The sequence below is a fragment of the Pseudopipra pipra genome, chromosome 2 (assembly GCF_036250125.1).
Source record: "Pseudopipra pipra isolate bDixPip1 chromosome 2, bDixPip1.hap1, whole genome shotgun sequence".
In the NCBI taxonomy this organism is placed as follows: Eukaryota; Metazoa; Chordata; class Aves; order Passeriformes; family Pipridae; genus Pseudopipra; species Pseudopipra pipra.
This window is the reverse complement of record NC_087550.1, coordinates 22,205,457-22,221,922: the sequence shown is the minus strand read 5'-3', so window position 1 is coordinate 22,221,922 and position 16,466 is coordinate 22,205,457. Positions and strand designations below refer to the sequence as shown.

The 16,466-nt window shown below is 42.3% G+C and overlaps 2 protein-coding genes across 5 annotated transcripts in view; one reads left to right on the top strand and one right to left on the bottom strand.

Annotated features, from left to right (window-relative positions):
* Nucleotides 1-357: 357 nt before the first annotated feature.
* Nucleotides 358-7,392, bottom strand: BLZF1 (basic leucine zipper nuclear factor 1). Of its 2 annotated transcripts, none has more exons than XM_064644340.1 (7): nt 7,271-7,392; nt 5,824-5,880; nt 4,075-4,514; nt 3,236-3,435; nt 1,588-1,716; nt 786-1,005; nt 358-601 (listed from the first exon to the last, which is right to left on the bottom strand). In XM_064644340.1, exons 2-7 carry the CDS (start codon nt 5,840-5,842, stop codon nt 416-418), a joined length of 1,194 nt encoding a protein of 397 aa, XP_064500410.1. In that variant the 5' UTR covers nt 5,843-5,880; nt 7,271-7,392; the 3' UTR covers nt 358-415. The 2 variants fall into 2 exon arrangements, with proteins under 2 accessions (XP_064500410.1, XP_064500411.1); XM_064644341.1 differs by lacking the exon at nt 7,271-7,392 and adding an exon at nt 6,818-6,977.
* The window catches only part of NME7 (NME/NM23 family member 7), a 90,715-nt gene continuing 81,620 nt past the window's right edge, over nt 7,372-16,466 (top strand). The window contains exon 1 of one of the 3 annotated variants that reach the window (XM_064644343.1): nt 7,372-7,478. In XM_064644343.1, the coding sequence (XP_064500413.1) occupies nt 7,476-7,478 (3 nt within the window). In that variant the 5' untranslated portion in view covers nt 7,372-7,475. Of the gene's footprint in view, nt 7,479-7,607; nt 7,739-16,466 lie in introns of those variants that run through there. The other 2 variants (XM_064644344.1, XM_064644345.1) reach the window with 2 other exon arrangements.

Genomic DNA, 16,466 nt, shown 5'->3' with positions numbered 1-16,466 from the left:
TAAGATTTAAAAAAAAACAAAAAAACAAAAAAACCACGGAGCTGACCATTTTCCATTACTTTTTTTTTTTAAATTTAGACATAACCTATCAGCATGTCATTTACTTTGGTATACTTATACTTCTGTCTCCCTCTAAAGGGAAATTTATTAAGATTTGCTAATAAGACTGTAAACCTTAAATAGTCGTGCCTTTGTAGAAGAAAATAAGTAGCTTTCCAGACTGAGAAGTAGAAGTAGTATCCCAGAGGCTACAGAAATCCTGCCAGTCCCTAACTTCAAGAGGTAGAGAAGCAAAAACTGCATGATTTCCAATGTTAAACCCACCCATTATGAAAAAAAGGACAAAGGGAAGCATGCTGAACATCAACTAGTGTAATTCTTCAGGAGTGCATGTGCAATTGTCTTGGCTGAATTTTTAAAGGGCTATCAGCTCTCCTTGACAGTGATTGCAACAATTGAAGGTTACATCTTCGTATCTTGTATACGGGTGAAACCTTCCAATACTCTTCTTTGAGGAAAGGAAGGAAGATGGTGAAGCCTCAGAAAAAGAAACTTCTGTTGATGTTTCTGGACGTGCAGCTGGATCCAGTACACGTAACATCTAAGGGTGAAAAAATTGAGACTGAAAATATTTCTATATTGTTTAATGGGCTTTTTTCCTTCCCTAACAGCTAGGAAGGATTTCTGCTCAAAAGCAACTTTTCATTTTTTTTTCCAAGTTGAAATATCTTATCTATCTGTCCAGAACCTCAATATAAAGACTGACACGTATCAAGAGTTCTTACCATTTCGGCCATTTTCTCAGCAGGGGTATTGCAAAACTCCACACTTGTTGAAGTCTTTTTTGGACTGTTGGTGCCAACATTTCCCAGAAGATGTGAGCTCACAGCTTTGGCTAGCTTACAGTTCACAGCTGCTAGCTCTGTTGTAGTGTAAGGCTGGGCACTAGGGTAATATGTCTGTTGTCTCCCCCATTGAAGAGAGACCATGAGCTCCTCCAGCAGCCTGTGCAGGAAGGAAAGAAGCAGGATTAGTGGGCTTTGTACTCTATACTGTATAATCAGCACACAGCACACTTAAGAGGAATTGTCTCTTCCCAAGACTTACTGCACAAGCTAAATCTTCACCAAAAAAAGCGTTTAAAAACAAGGAGACAAACAGCCTATTCTCCAAGACCTCACCAAAACACTACTTTAATAATGTTAAAACTTATTTGACATCTGGCAGAATAAGCACTAAAAAGTCCACGTAGGTAGAAGAATCTCTATGTTTTTGAAGGAGACAGAGGAGACTTGAAGTCAAGACAGTAAGTGATTAAATTGAGAAAGCCTAAGGATATGAGTGATGTCAGTTCCACAGTTTATTACCCCTAAGACTTCACACCTCAACAGAATGGAGAAAGAATTACGTTACTTTTGCTCTTTCAGGTCTAAAACTGAAAAGTAATGATACTATACATCAGCATAATTAATTTTTGTTGACTATCACTGAAACAGGTAAAAGTTATTTGATTCTTCTCTGGCCTAGAATAAACTGGCAAAAATGAAGTTGGCACAGAGGTAGTCTGGATTAGAAAAAAACCCATACTTCTGTGTATCAATCATCTCCTGACGGAACTGATCACGTTCATTTAGCAAGTCCTGGATTGCACTTTGGGCATCCCTGGTTTGACGCTGAAGAATTGCTCTGGTATTAGTTAACTCATCAGCCATAACCCTGCAAAAGAAATCTACAGTCAGCAGTGTAAGTGAACAGTTTGGAAGTCACCTTTGTTCTACTACAGATCATCATCTGTCAGTTCAATCTGAGGATTAAGCTGCTGTTCTCTCTCCCCTCCCCCATACAGAGCCTGTATCAACCTAATTACAAAGGACAGGTATTAAGAATAATTTCTCTTCAACTCCAGTCAACACAAGTGCAAAATTCTGTTTTGACTCACTGAGTTTAAACAATTTTAGGTCACTTAATACAGATCTAATGACAGACATTTCAAAATACCTTTGGTAAATTAACGTGGTTGACAAGAATACTGTGAAAGAAAAAGCTGAATACATTTTTGTTTTACTAACATTTCTCACAAGTATGCTGTAATCACATCTGTTCACACTCATCTCTAAACATAACAGCTATGGCTACAGGCTGCATTCATTTACCTCTTTGCCTTTCTCAGGGGCAATAACTAGATACCAGATAAAAGTGTTTAAGAGCTACAAACGAGACAGGTGTTGTCACATTTTGCTGTTGCCATGAGGCTTGGCACTGACCCCTCCAGCAGGCATTTCAAATGCCTGTGATATTCCAAATGCAAAAACCAGAATGACATTTAAAAATCTGAGATAAAAATGAACCAGATTGTTGCAATATTGAAGAGTGTTACTCTAAGCACATTGCTGGGACTCACATCCCTGACCTCAGAACTCCTATTAATGCTAAAAAACCAAGTTAGGATAGTAACTCTTGCTTAGCTAGGACTTGAAAGTACTTACCATTCACCCAATATGCTGAAACTTCTTAAGACCAGCAAATCAAAGGGAGGAAATTGTACTCTATTACCATTTCCTTCAAGCAGCAAGGTCTTTTGTAATATATGCTAAGCATCATAATTATAATTCAGTCAGTTATATCCAAGCACAGTAGAAAATTAAAAATCCTACAACACTATTTACAGTTAAAAGTCCAATTCATTGTCAAAGGATATTCTGACTTTCAGAGCAGCTTTTATGGTTACAGAAGTCAAATAACAATGGGATTCTGTGCAGTAACACAGTGTTTGATTAAGAGATTCCCCCTACTCTTTTTTCCATACTAGAGCCCTGAACCACTCTAAGTGGAGCTTTTAACCACATCAGTTTCTTCACAAATTGATGATTGTATCAATACTGGGGGTTGGGGATGAAAATCAAGAAAAACCAGGACAGGTGCCCTGGAAGACATTTTTAAACCCTAAACTGCACACAGTTTATCAGAATTAAGAACTTCTCTTGCTATGTTAGCAAGAACTGTAGTTGAGATTCTAGGAGGTTTGGGACTCACTGTATAACCTTTGAAAAGTAGGACTATTCAGATTTACAAGGAGTTTACTTTCTTTATACCTTTGTTGTATACTCATGTGTCACAGTAGATGTCAGTACAGCTGTTGTGGCTGTCCTCTGCATATGTAAGCACGCTGCAATGAGTGCATGTGATGAAAGGCTGAAAGAGAATGCTGTTATGACAGCTCTGTGAGAGGCAATACCTGCTTGCTAGGAATTTGCTTCGCCACACGTCACATTGGATAGACATGCGCTCTAATTGTTCAGACAACTGAGACATATTCCGGCCCAGGACTTCATTTTCTAGGATGAGCTGGTTTTTCTCACGAGCCATCCGTTCAAAGTGATACTGCAGATCGTCCCCCACAGAAGCAACAAGTAATTTCTTCAGCTCCCGATTGACCTAGAATTAGACCAGACTCTCTTGTGACTATCAGCAGAGAATAAAACAATTCCTACTTCCAGAATACAGTGCAAATTATTGTAAATTGCTAACAATAAGTTGCCTTTCTCTTTACAGAATGGGATGCATCCAGGCAAACATAAACATTTGAGCCTAATGCATGTTTAATGTATCCTTCTTTAAACTCTAACAGAGCAAAAGAGGAAGAATGAAAACCTGCTACAAGAAACAGAGTTTCAGTAGTATCCGACTCTGGAATCAGTAAGATAACAAAGGATTAGGCAAGACATCCACAGATACATTATATAGAAAATTATAGTCACCCCTTTCTATAGCGTAACATTTCTCATTAGTGGTTGAGAAACAAAATCTTTTCTCATGAAAGGATTAATTTCCCTGCAGCCCCCTAAAGTGTTTCTCCCAGCTTCAAACCTTTGATTCTTTCATCTGTTGTCAGAGAAGGAGGACTCGATTACTTTGATGTACTTCTACTCTGTATCTTAGCTGGTAAGTTCAAAAAGGAAACTATATGTTTCAAGGCTAGAGTGTCATAGCAGTTCTCTTTGGTCACATTCACAAACTGCTTATATAAACCAAAACAGTTCAGCTGTGTGAGAGAAAATACCTTTAATTTCTTACCTCTGTCTGAATACGCAGCTGATTAGAGAGACCTTCCTTATCCTGTAACAACCGCTTTTCTGAATTTTTCAGCTTTTCAATTGCATTTTTAAGCTCTATCCGTTCCTTCTTGGGATCTGTGGCTCCATCCGACTGATGGAACGTGTCTCCTTTATGTCCCACAGATTTAGCTACCTTAGCATTTTTAGTTGGAACAACATGGGTGATGGCTGCTTTGGGGACTAATATACGAATAGCTTCAATTTCCACTGATTTGTCAGCATGTACTTTCCCCAGCTGCAGAACTCCAGGACTCAGGGAAGAGGCTGTCTTTTTATGTGGGCTGTGGTGGATGTGATGGTTCGTAGTGTTGGCTCCAGTAATTACTTCCACCGATCCAGCTGTCTGCTCCATTTCCATGCCATCGCCAGGTCCTCGAATGGGCGATGAGGCCTCATCAACTATAATTTAGAAATTGTGGAGGGAAAGTTTACCACCTTTCAACTTGGTTATAGTCTCACTGTAACTATTCCTTAATTTCTGTACTTCAAAGTTACAGATTTTAATTGTACACTGCACGTGTAAAATAGTCTTTTGCAGCAGCAATTATCAAGCACAAGTCAGAAAAGTCACAGAATGGTTTGGGTTGGAAGGGATCTCAAAGCTTATCCATTCCCCTGCCACGGGCGAGGACACCTTCCATTAGACCAGATTGCTCAGTGCCCCATCCAACCTGGCCCTGAACATTTCCAGGGATGGGGCATCCACAACTTCTCTGGGCAACCTGTTCCAGTGCCTCACAACCCTCACAATAAGTTCTTACTCAAATGTGCATTCCTCATTAAAACTAACAGTACAAGACACAAACATTGATCTGAATTGCATTAATTTATATTTCATGCTGCCACACAAGATTAAATGCAGACACAAAAAAGAACTTGCATGGAAAAAATTCTTGACAACATTACTCATAGGCTGAAAGCAAAATCAGGTTTTGGGAGCTGACAGAATCAGAGCAGTTTCATGTTAAAAGCAAGAAGTAAATGAAAAACAGCTATTAGCTAGACAGCTGCTGACACCTTAAGAAGTTTAGCAGACTTTTAAGTACTATCTAACATGTGTCTTTAGCTGTCCAAATGAAGGTTTAAGAAAAGCCAACAAGCCAGTTCTGCTCCACTTCTAATCAACAGACACCAGTATTCCCAGTAATGCTGCATTCTGCTCTATAGTCCCCAATATGCACATTTACATTTTTATTTAAGTTCACTAAGTTTTCAGCTGAATGAATTACTACTGTAGTAAAGTTTCCTCACAGTAGGTGAGAGACAGAAAGTTTCTGAGAACATGGCTACACATACTGCTTTTTTCCTCATACTGCAGGCAGTAATGTGAGCCTGTGTCCTCTATCCAAATAATGGATTTCAAAAATGCTGTGGTAACACCATTATACTGCCCTACTTTCCAGTTAGCTGAATCAGTACCAAAAGGTTCTATATACCAGAGGAGCACTGGCAGATAAGTATACAGATGGCAGTACCAGTGACAAGCTTATTTTTCAATAAAAAGCTGGATTAGAAAAAGTAACGTTTAATTACTGTTCCATCCAGGCAGCTCTGGTTTTCACTGCAATAATGAAGTCACAGAATTACTTCCTCATAGCTACAGAAAATGAATAAGTTTAAATGAATGGAGCCTCGCATACAGTATAACTTATATTTAGAATTCCAGTTAATTAGCCCAGCCTGCTTAGATGTCATATGAACAACCTACCTTTTTCTAGAGACGTCATTTTCTCTTTAGCAGTCAGCTCTTCCTAACTAGGTAAGTCTGAGGAAGAAATGAGGAGAGGGGTGGAAAAAGTCTTTAGCAATGTAACAGTGACAGTTAATCTTGGATTATCCTATTTTCTAGTACAACCTCTAAACTCCAGTTCAGCAGCACAGTGAAAAACCCGTCCCAAAACAAAGGGAAACACTCCAAAATGATAAAAACTACATCAAGACCTGAAGAGTTAAAAGGAAAAGGCTGTGACACTTCTAGCACTTGTTTCTTTTTTCATTAAGAGCTGCACTTCAACTTCTTTCTCTTGCTCCTCATCCAGCTCCTGTTTCCATGCCCCAAATTTCTCTTTCTCGTCTCCCTCCTTTTTTCAGTGAGCCCTCATCTTACCCCTTAAAATCCTGTAACACTTTCAGAGTACAACTGCATAACCATGCAAAGGTAACCTAACCACAGAACCACAAGGGAAATCCTACACTGAGCTTCAAGCAGACCAAGAGGTGAGGAGGAAACAATGGTAACTGCACAGTTGCACAATTGCTTTAGTCCTGCTTGCTAAACACAGCTTTTTTGATAGCGCCAATTCTAAGCCAAAGAAGCCAGTGCCCTGAGTGGCTGCACATGCTTACTCTAATAGACGAAGTCTACCACTAGCTTGGCCCAAACTACCATCCTGGCCATTCTCTCCCTTATCCACCAATGGTATTGACCATTGCCACCTTCATCCACAGGCCTACCCACTCTCAATTCTACAGGTCGCTCACCCCCTTTTTCTTGGGTCTGTCACTAACTATATTAGTTTGAGATCAGTATAGCCCTATTTGGTTTTGGTTGTCTGTTGTGATGAACAGAAGACAAAAGAAACACCTTTCCCTCCTTGCCATCTGTTGCTGCTACAACTGTAATTGCGTGTTACTCATTTAATAGCATTACACATTAATCACCACTGCTGTTCATTCCTTTTTGATTGAGGATCTCTACTCACTTGAGGAGAACGAGGAGGACAAAAGAAAGAGACAAGAACACTCAATAAAGGACTCGTTATGAGCATTTGGGCTTATCCGCTCCATCTGAGACCACCTGCTGACGACTCTGCTCCTTCAATGTTCGCGTTACAATCCCGCCCTGTTACGTGCAGAGGCCGTGTAAGCCTCTCCACGTATCCCCCTCTTACTACATCTCCGCAGGCAGAGCTCCTTCCCTGGTTGCATCATTAACACCACGGCCCCTCCCCGCTGACGTGCCCCGCAGAACCCCGGGCCTCGCACAGCCGCCGCCGCCGCCGCCGCCGCCGCCCCCCGCCCGCCCGCCCGCCCGCCCGCCCGCCCACCCACCCGGCCCCGGCCCCGGCCCCGGCCCCGGCCCCGGCCCCGGCCCCGGCCCCCGGCCCCGGCCCCCGGCCCCCGGCCCCCGGTCCCCGGCCCCCGGCCCCACAGACCGTCCCGCAGCCCCGGCGATGTCACGACAGCCCCGACAGTTGTAGCACCCGCGGCTTCCGCGTCCGGGGCGGGCGGGGCGCCCCGCGCGTCGTGTCCGCTCCCGCCCCGCCGCGGGGCCGAGCGCGGGGGCGGCGCTTCGGTTGCCGGGGCGGGCCGGGTGTCGCCATCATCGCCATCAGCGCCGTCATCATCGTCACCATCGCCATGGTGAGCGGGGCAGCGGGGCCGGGGGGCGGTGGCAGCTCCGCGAAGCTGCGCCCTGGGGCGGGCGGTGGCCGTGCCTCTGCCGGGGTGTGCCCGGCTCCGTCCGGCTCCGTGCTCAGGGGCGCCGTGGGGTGCAGCCGGGGCGAATTTTAAGCTGCCGTTCGGGCTCGTGGATGCCCAGCTGTTGGGAAGCTGTTGGGAAGCTCTAGGCCGCCCTGCGTTAGGAACAGGCTGGTTCAGGAAGTCGGGAGCGAAGGCAGCTGGTGCGTTTGAAGGAGGGAATGCGTTTCACGTGCGACAGTGTTTATTCTTCACCGGATCCACTGTATAGTAATGCAGGGCAGACGACAGGATGTCACTGCAGGGGCACTAATAAAGAACCAGTTTGCACTTTGATATCAGAAAAAGGTTTTTTCACCTCGAGAGTGGTCCTGCACTGGAACAGGCTCCCCAGGGAAGCGGTCACAGCACCAAGCCTGACAGAGTTCAAGAAGCGTTTGGACAATGCTCTCAGGCACATGATGTGACTCTTGGGATTGCCCCGTACAGGGCCAGGGGTTGGACTCGATGATCCCGATGGGTCCCTTCCAACTCAGTGTGTTCTGTGCTTATAACGCAGCTCAGCTGAGTCCCCTTTGCCCAGGATGGCATGGTAAACCCAGTGTCGTAAAGCTGTTTAAAATTGAAATTCGTATTCAAGCATATGTGCAAGACACATGTAATGGCCTGGCCGGTGCACCTGCTCACCGTGTAACACCCGCCTCAAGCAGGTCAGGTTTGCCCCAGCCTGTGCAGCAGCTTTGTTTGCACCTCACTTTCAGAACGCAAGATCAGCATTTGCCACTTAAATAAGAATGCCACTGTTTGTTTTCAAATACAGGCATTGTAAGTCTTTTAATCCAGGCAAAACTGTAATTTTTGATTCCCGTGTTGAATTTATTCACACGGGCAGGAGTCCTGCTTTGTGAGTTCCTGCAGATGTCGCTTAGGTAAAGCAGTTGCTTTGTTGTAGCTGACTGTCACTGAGAGTGGTGTGTTTCTAACCTCCCTTTATTTCTAGGGTGACATGAAGTGAACTGATTCATTAAAGCAGTGTTGAATCTTACAGCAACCTCTAACAAAACATTTCACGGTGAATTTGTTTAATTTCTTTTGAAAAGCCTTCAGGACCCACATGATCTGTTGACATAATTCCATTGCATGATGATTTTTATAAACTCAGTTCTCTGAGTGTTTTTCTTGTTATATTCCATGCCGCAAATGATGCCAGGGATTACGTGTTTTGTCCTTGGTGGGCACTAAGATATTCCATTTTTGTCTTTTATATGTGAAAGAACTTGAAGATTATAACTTTGCCCTTTCCTCTTTTCACATTTTTCCTTAGTAAACAAATTTTGTTCTTTTAGCATTTTCCTACTGCTTGTATGGTTTTAAAGTTTAGATATTTTCCACTTTGTCTGCAGTTTTCTCTAAACGTGGTGTTTAACCTGTAGGTTGTTTGCCAGCTGCGTTGTGTTTCACTGCTGCTGAGCAGTGTGTTTGTTTCTTGTGTCTTAGATGTTCATATTGCCAAATTCTATCATTTTTTTCCTGAACTGTTTTGCACTCTCACTCTAACTGCAACCCAGTGTAATTATCAGATTTTTTCCCTGTGATTTTGTTTTCTAGATAGTTTTTCCCCTTGTATTTGATTTTTTTTTCCTGATCGTTGTTGTAGTACTTTTCATCTGTCTCTATAGAATTTTCAGATTATCATTTTGAGTTCTGCTTCTAAACTGCTTGCAATCTTTCCCACCTTAGTTGTCAGCCCAGATTCTGGAAGTATGCTTTTGTAGTTTCATTTTCAGTGTAATAAGGAAAATAGGAAATAAAGCAGATGCATGGCAGATCATTGTGGAACACCATTTGACTCCCAGTTTGCAGTGGAAGTATTCCTAATTACATTTTCATATAGTAGTCATAACAGCTCTTCAGTTTAGGCTCTAATGCCTTATTCGGCTTGTGAGACTCTCAGATGACTTAGATTAAAAACTCTGTCAATGCCCTGTTTGTCACACCTGTGGCTTCTCCCTTCCTCACTGTGTCAGAAGAAGATTTGTTCTTGACAAATTCACATTATCTGCTTTTTATTATTGTCTTCTTAGATGCTCAGTGACTGACTGCTTAATAACTCGTTGCATTATCTTCCTAAAGACTGTCTTTCTTGGGACTCTCCCTCTTGTCCTTCTCCAGTGCCCTGGGACCCTTCTCTTTTGTTTTTCTGTGGCCTTTCAAGTGTTAGAGTCCTGTTTGTTTCTTTTATACTTAAAAAGCCATCAGTTTTCCCACTTACATACCCTTTGTCCTGATGTTTTCTCAAAATGCATTAAGAATAATTTGTCTGCTGGAAGCTGATGGGAAAACATGTTTTGGGAATGTGTGCTGCCCAGTTAGGTATGGACACAGCATCCTGGGAAAGGATAAGTTATGTGACTGTTGGATGCCATGAATTTACACACCTGATCCATCTCAGACTTTTTCAAAACATCTTTTCTTGGAGCAACAAATAAAAAAAATATCGTATCATGCTTACACAAAGATAAAGGTTGTAACTTTCAGGGGAATTGGTTTGTAGTGTATTTGTGTCAGACCTTACACTTCAGTCATTTGCAGGCAATGCCCTGGAAGTAGTTGTGTGCATTGTAAAACTGGGCACATCGCTGTGGTGGAAGCCAGGGTAGAGGGAGAAGTGTTCTGAAATATCCCGCAGTTATTTGTCTAACAGCACCTTGGCTTTACAGGTGTGCTGATCATTGGGGAACAGCTTTCATTGTCATCAGGTGGCAGTATTTCAAGTCAGTTCTGATGCACTCTGGCATCTTGATTGTGATTGTGTGACTCATGGCTGCTGTGGACAATGAGCAGTAAATTCCCAAAGGGAAACCTGCTTATCCCCATCTGATGTGCTCTCCTGAAATACATTATTCTTTAATGGTACCTTTCATGTAACCATGTGCAGAGATGAATTTGTCCATCATCTTAATAATGTTAGTTTCTTTTTATTCATGAGTTTGGTGCACTCTGACACTTGAAAGTGTTCCAGATAAAGAATTGCAGCATTTACCAGAGAGCAATGGCTGACTTGCCTAACTGATGCCATCTGGCATTGATTTTGTGGATGTAGAAACAAATGGTTAGTGGAATAAAAGTGTACAACTACCTTAGTTCTTTTTGCAAAGCGGGGGAAAGTATATGTGAAGTAGACTCTCCCAGTTGCCCGAACTTGCACTCTTGTAATTTTGACCAAAATCTCGAATATATCAGGGAATGAGCAGTTCAGCTCACTTCAGCAGAAAATTTTGCAACTTGTGTGTTATGTTTGTTACCGTTATCATCATCATCAGTTCATTGGTAAAACCTGCATCTTAGAGAATATCAACATGGAAAGCCTCAGTTTAGACGAGACAGGGAAGAAAAATGAGTAATTTTTTAAAAATGCTTTCATTCATCAGTGGAAAAGACTGTTTTGGAAAATGGGTCTTAGAAAATAGGAAGTGAATGAGGAATTTCTAGAACTTGACAACGGAGAGTCCTGGGGTTCTCATGGTGTAATGTGATTTTCAGCTGAAGACTTTATAAAGGCAGTAGAGCTCATGGGGCAGCTGTGGAATATACCTTTGTTTGCAGGAGTTTCATTTGGGACCCAGTAGTCTAATTGTACTGGATGAGCTGGTAAAATGGAATAACTTTGAAGATCTGTCATTCAGAGCTATCATATAAACAGACGAAACTGTTTCCTGCTAATAGACTTTCCTGAACAAGTGCACATTTATAAAATGACTTTTAATAATTTTCAAATTATGTACTTTTTGTTGCAAAATAGCTGCCATTCTGTCTGACATTTGCAGCATTTCATCACAGGGAAAAATAAAATGTTATAATGCAACATGAGGAAAAAATAAGCAAAATGCTATCAGATAGCCTTTAAGTACTTATTGCATGCTGAGTCTTCCTATGACCATCAAAAATATGTCATGGTTTCTTCTTGAACTAGTGTTTCCAAGTAATGCTAATTTACTTCTTCAGCAGATAGGCTGTATGCACTGCAGAAGATGTAGCTGGTAAAATAACAGATTCTTTGGCACTCTGTCAGGCAAATGAAAACTGTTAAAAAACCCCATAGCTTTCCTTTGTTCCAGGAGCTCATTTTGATTTCAATGCTGACATCTTTATGGCATTATGTGCTATATAAAATGCCACCCTACAAATATGAAGTTGACAGGTTTAGAATCCATGGGATAAATTGCCTCCTACTGTAGCCAAGTCTTGGCTTTGGCTTGCAGAAATTGCCATCTCTCTAAAAGTAATTTTAGATGCATTGGTGGCTCTTCTGATAGAATGGCTGAAATAGGTGACATTATAATAGTCAAAGTTGTCTAGCATTACCTAATGATAAATTTAATACTAATCTCCATTTGTCACCCAGAGTTGGCTGGCCAGATCCTTTGGGTTGTGGGTGCAGATCTTAATAACTTTGACATGTCTGTCCTAATTGTATGCTGGGGTTCTTTTTTTTTTTATTTAATATGTACGTTGTCAGAAGGTCTAGAAATTCAGGAATTACCCAGTGAACCATTGCCAGAAATAAAGAAAAGTTACGAACTTTCAGTTGGTAATAAAAAATAGTAGGATTTAATGACAGAGACAGTGGTTATTTAGAGAATTGTTCCAGGCAGATTTGACATGGATAAAATTTATACTTAACAGCGTTGTGTCGGAGTTCTTAATTTTTGAAAGTACATGTAGATTGTTGTTAATAAAGGAACCCAGTAGGTCTATGGAGGATCTGGAGCAGCTTGGAAGGAGGGACATTATCTTTGGGCAAAGAGACGCCAAACTATGATAAGAATCACAGAATCATCATTTAGGTTGGAAAGGACCTCCAACCTGCTCAAAACAGGTCTAACCAGACCAGGCTGTTCCAGCCTCTCTCCAGGCAGGTCCTGAACATCTGCAAGGATGGAGATTGCACAACCCCTCTGGGCAGCCTGTGCCAGTGTTTGACCACCCTCTTGGTAATTTTTTTTTTCCTGGTATGTGACTGGAATGTCCCATGTTTTCACTTGTGTCCTTTGCATTTTTTGCTGTCACTGTACATCTTCAGGGATAGTCTAGATCCATCTTTTTTGGATGTCTTTCAGTTAGGTAGTTGTGCTTTGTGTGTTGTGTTCTCCAGACCCCAACTACCTTTGTGGCCAGTGGCTACTGAACCTTTTATCTTTTTCTGTTTGATAGTGTCTCTTTCCTATAAGCCAAGGGAATAGTGACCCTCCATAAGGTGAGTTTGGCTGTTCAGTTAACCATTTTAGCTTCATTTTCTAGAATAATATGGTGATCTCGTATAGCCAGATGGGATACTCTGTTAATCATTTACTGACTGGTGAGAAACAGTGGTAGTAAGGAGTACCTATTGGTGTGTTTGAAGAGGGCTTTTTCCATGAACCTTGATTTTTAACTATAATTGTGGCTGCCAAGAATAATCACTGAAAGTACTATTTCCTGGAAGTAAGCACTGTGCTTGGCCTAATCCTCCCAAACTATTGTTTGTTCACCTGTGTCCTTATACAGATGGAAACCAGAGGACCTGGTGCCTAAGCAACATACCACGGTCACTCAGTAGTGTTTTGTGGTTGAAACCCAGTAGTTCTCTCCCAGCCAACAAAATGGAAAGAAAAAATAGCATAAGGTTTGACAAAGGGAGTAAATTTTGTGTGGTTGGGCTTTGAAACATACTGTTACAGTTTAATACTAAGAATGAAAGCTTATCAAGGATTTGCATGTATAAAGAGCATATCCCTGATCAGATGAGCACATAAGAGGTAGAAAATTTTTCCTCATACTATATGCCTAATAGAAATGTTCCCAATATGAGATAAATTATGTGAGATAGCCCTTGCAAGTTGTCCTGGAGTGGACAGCTCTGATACTTGTCTAACACCTGTGGCATAGACATTTTTGGAGGCTGGATGTTTCCAGCCAGCATGGGTTTAGGAAAGGCAGGTCCTGCCTAACCACCCTGATCTCCTTTTATGACCAGGTATCCTGCCTAGTGGATGAGGGAAAGGCTGTGGATGTAATCTACCTGGACTTCAGCAAAGCCTTTGAAACTGTGTCCCATGTCATTCTCCTGGAAATGCTGGCAGCCCACAGCTTGGACAGGTGCAGTCTTGGCTGGGTTAAGAACTGGCTGGAGGGCCGGGCCCAGGGAGTGATGGTGAACGGTGCTGCATCCAGTTGGTAGCTGGTCACTAGTGGGGTTCCCCAAGGCTCTGTGTTGGGGCCAGGCCTGTTTAATATCCTTATTGATGATCTAGATGATCTTAGTAAGTTTGTGGATGACTCTAAGTTGGGCAGGAGTGTTGGTCACCTGGAGGGCTGGAAGGCTCTGCAGAGGAATCTGGACAGGCTAGATAGATGGGCCGAGGCCAGTTGTCTGAGGTTCAATAAGGCCAAGTGCTGGGTCCTGCACTTGGGTCACAACAACCCCTGTCAGTGCTACAGGCTGGGGAAAGAATGTCTGGAAAGTGGCTTGATGGAAAAGGACCTGGGGGTGCTGGTTGACAGCAGCTGAGCATGAGCCAGCAACGTGCTCAGGTGGCCAAGAAGACCAATGGCATCTTGTCCAGAACATTGAGGTGTTGGAGTGAGTCCAGGGAAGGGCAATGGAGATGGTGAAATGTTTAGAGGGTAAGTTGTATGAAGAACAGCTGAGGGAGCTAGGATTCTTTAGCCTGGAGAAAAGGAGGCTGAGGGGGGACCTTAACACTCTCTACAACTACCTGAAAAGAGGTTTTAGGCAGGTGGGGGTTAGACTCTTCTCCCAGGCAGCCAATGACAGGACGAGAGGGTATAGCCTCAAGCTGCGCCAGGGAAAGTTCAAGTTGGACATCATGAAGAATTTCTTCACTGAAGGGTTTTTAAATGTTGGAACGGGCTGCCCAGGGAAGTGGAAGTGGTGGAGTCACCGTTCTCTGGGGTGTTCAAGAAATGACTGGACATGACTTAGTGCTATGGTGTAGTTGGTAAAGTGATAATCAGTTAAAGGTTGAACTCGATGATCTCGGAAGTCTTTTCCAACACAGATGATTCTATGATTCTGTGAAGAAAGCCATATGCCCACGTGTCAGCAGTTTTCCTGTGTGAAAGGTCCTTATCACCCAGGCTGTTGTAATCTGTTGCTTTATCATTTAGTCATTTCTACCTCCACTTAAAAGGTTACTCATTTTGAGGCATAGTACACTAGAAAACGATGGCAAACAGATGACTTACTGATCATTTCAGAAGTTAATTCTTGAGTTTTAAATAAGTTGCTCAACCTGTCCCTGGGCACCAGAGGGTGCTCCTGTATTTGCAAAGAATTGGCTCTTCCAAGATGTGTTCCTGAGAGCCTGTTGCATATTCTTTGTTTGCATGGATTCTTCAATAACTGTAACTACCTTAAGTATCTTTTTAAGAAATCACACTTTTTCTACAGAATATTCTAACACACTTGCAAAGAGAGCCACGTGTGAGAGGTCTACACGTGGGAAGTGGGGAAAGGTGGGTAAGCACACTGGAGTCTGTGTACCTGTTCTTCCACATTAACACTGCACATTTAAGTATGATCCTTTGCTAAACTTAGTATCCCTCCTATTTTTATCCTTTCCACATATTCTTTCTCCTACTGTGGGGACTGTATTATGCTGTTTGTTTTCTAGTTACACCAATGCTGTCCTCGCCCTGTCCCATGTTCTCTGTTACAATACACTCCGATAACTGAACCATGGTCTCCAAGTCTGAACATCCCCAAATCACTGGTGAGGAGGAGGAGAATTGTGGTCTGGATGCAGCTACTGACATTCTGGGCTAGCAGTGTTTCCTGGTGGCAGCTGCAGGGGCAGTGGGTCTGGCAGCATTTTCTGACTTCTTCCGCAGGTGCCTGGTTCCTGTGCTGCAGTGAAGGTTTTGTGGAGCAGGAAATGAGGAGGAACTGACTGAGCTGCCTCTGTCATGTTTTGTCAAAATCCAGGAGGATTTATAATGCTTAAATAGTACAGATATTTTAGCTATTAAATCTTGCTGTCCTTCTGTGAAAGGAATGATGGTGATGATTATTCCCATTTTACAGAAGGACAAAGTGGGAAATATGGCCTCCTTTTTTAAAAAGTGCTGAACATCAAATGCTCTAGTGCAGGGGGCAGGTGGGAAGGTGAAACTAAGCAACTTGATCAAAGCTGTGTATGGAATAGGAATCTCTTAGTCAGTGTATTCATCCAGCAGAGACCTTTGCATCTCCAGGGAATAGCAGTTAGTAAAAAACTGTCATGACAAAAGTCTGTGCTCTGGAAGAGAAATAAATCTTTGAACTGTAGAACAGATCTTCATAAGATGAACCTGTAATAGCCTGTAACGATTGGCAGAGTTCAATAATATGTTTGTACTTACCCACTTTGCCTTTTGTACCCCACAGAAGTTTTAAATTTTTTACTTCATTAATGGGAAATTGCCGAACAGCTTTTGTCATGAGAATTTCTGTTAACTTGTAACTTGTCATTAGTCTGACTTCAGAATAAAGTATGACCACAATATCTCTACTAGCTGAAACCTGGATTTAGTTCAGCTACCTTAGAATCAAGACTTAACACAATCTGAGGGGAAAAAAAGGAGTTTTTTAGCATCAACATTTGGTTAAGCAGTAGTGCAGACAAGATGCCTGCAATAGTGAATAAGAGACGTCAGCAGAGTTGTTTGTCTGCTTCATAGGATCATAAATGGTTACTAGACTGTTATAAGCTCTGACTGTTCGAGGTAGACACAGCATGTGTGGTCTTTAGAGCATTCACACAAAATCCTGGGTGCTAATTGCTTGTAATATTGGCTGCTGAGGGATCCTCCTCCTTTAGCTGTGATTCCAAGGCAACCAACTAGTTCTTGTTAAAAACGCTTCTCAGAAGATTATTATGAGCTGAGATA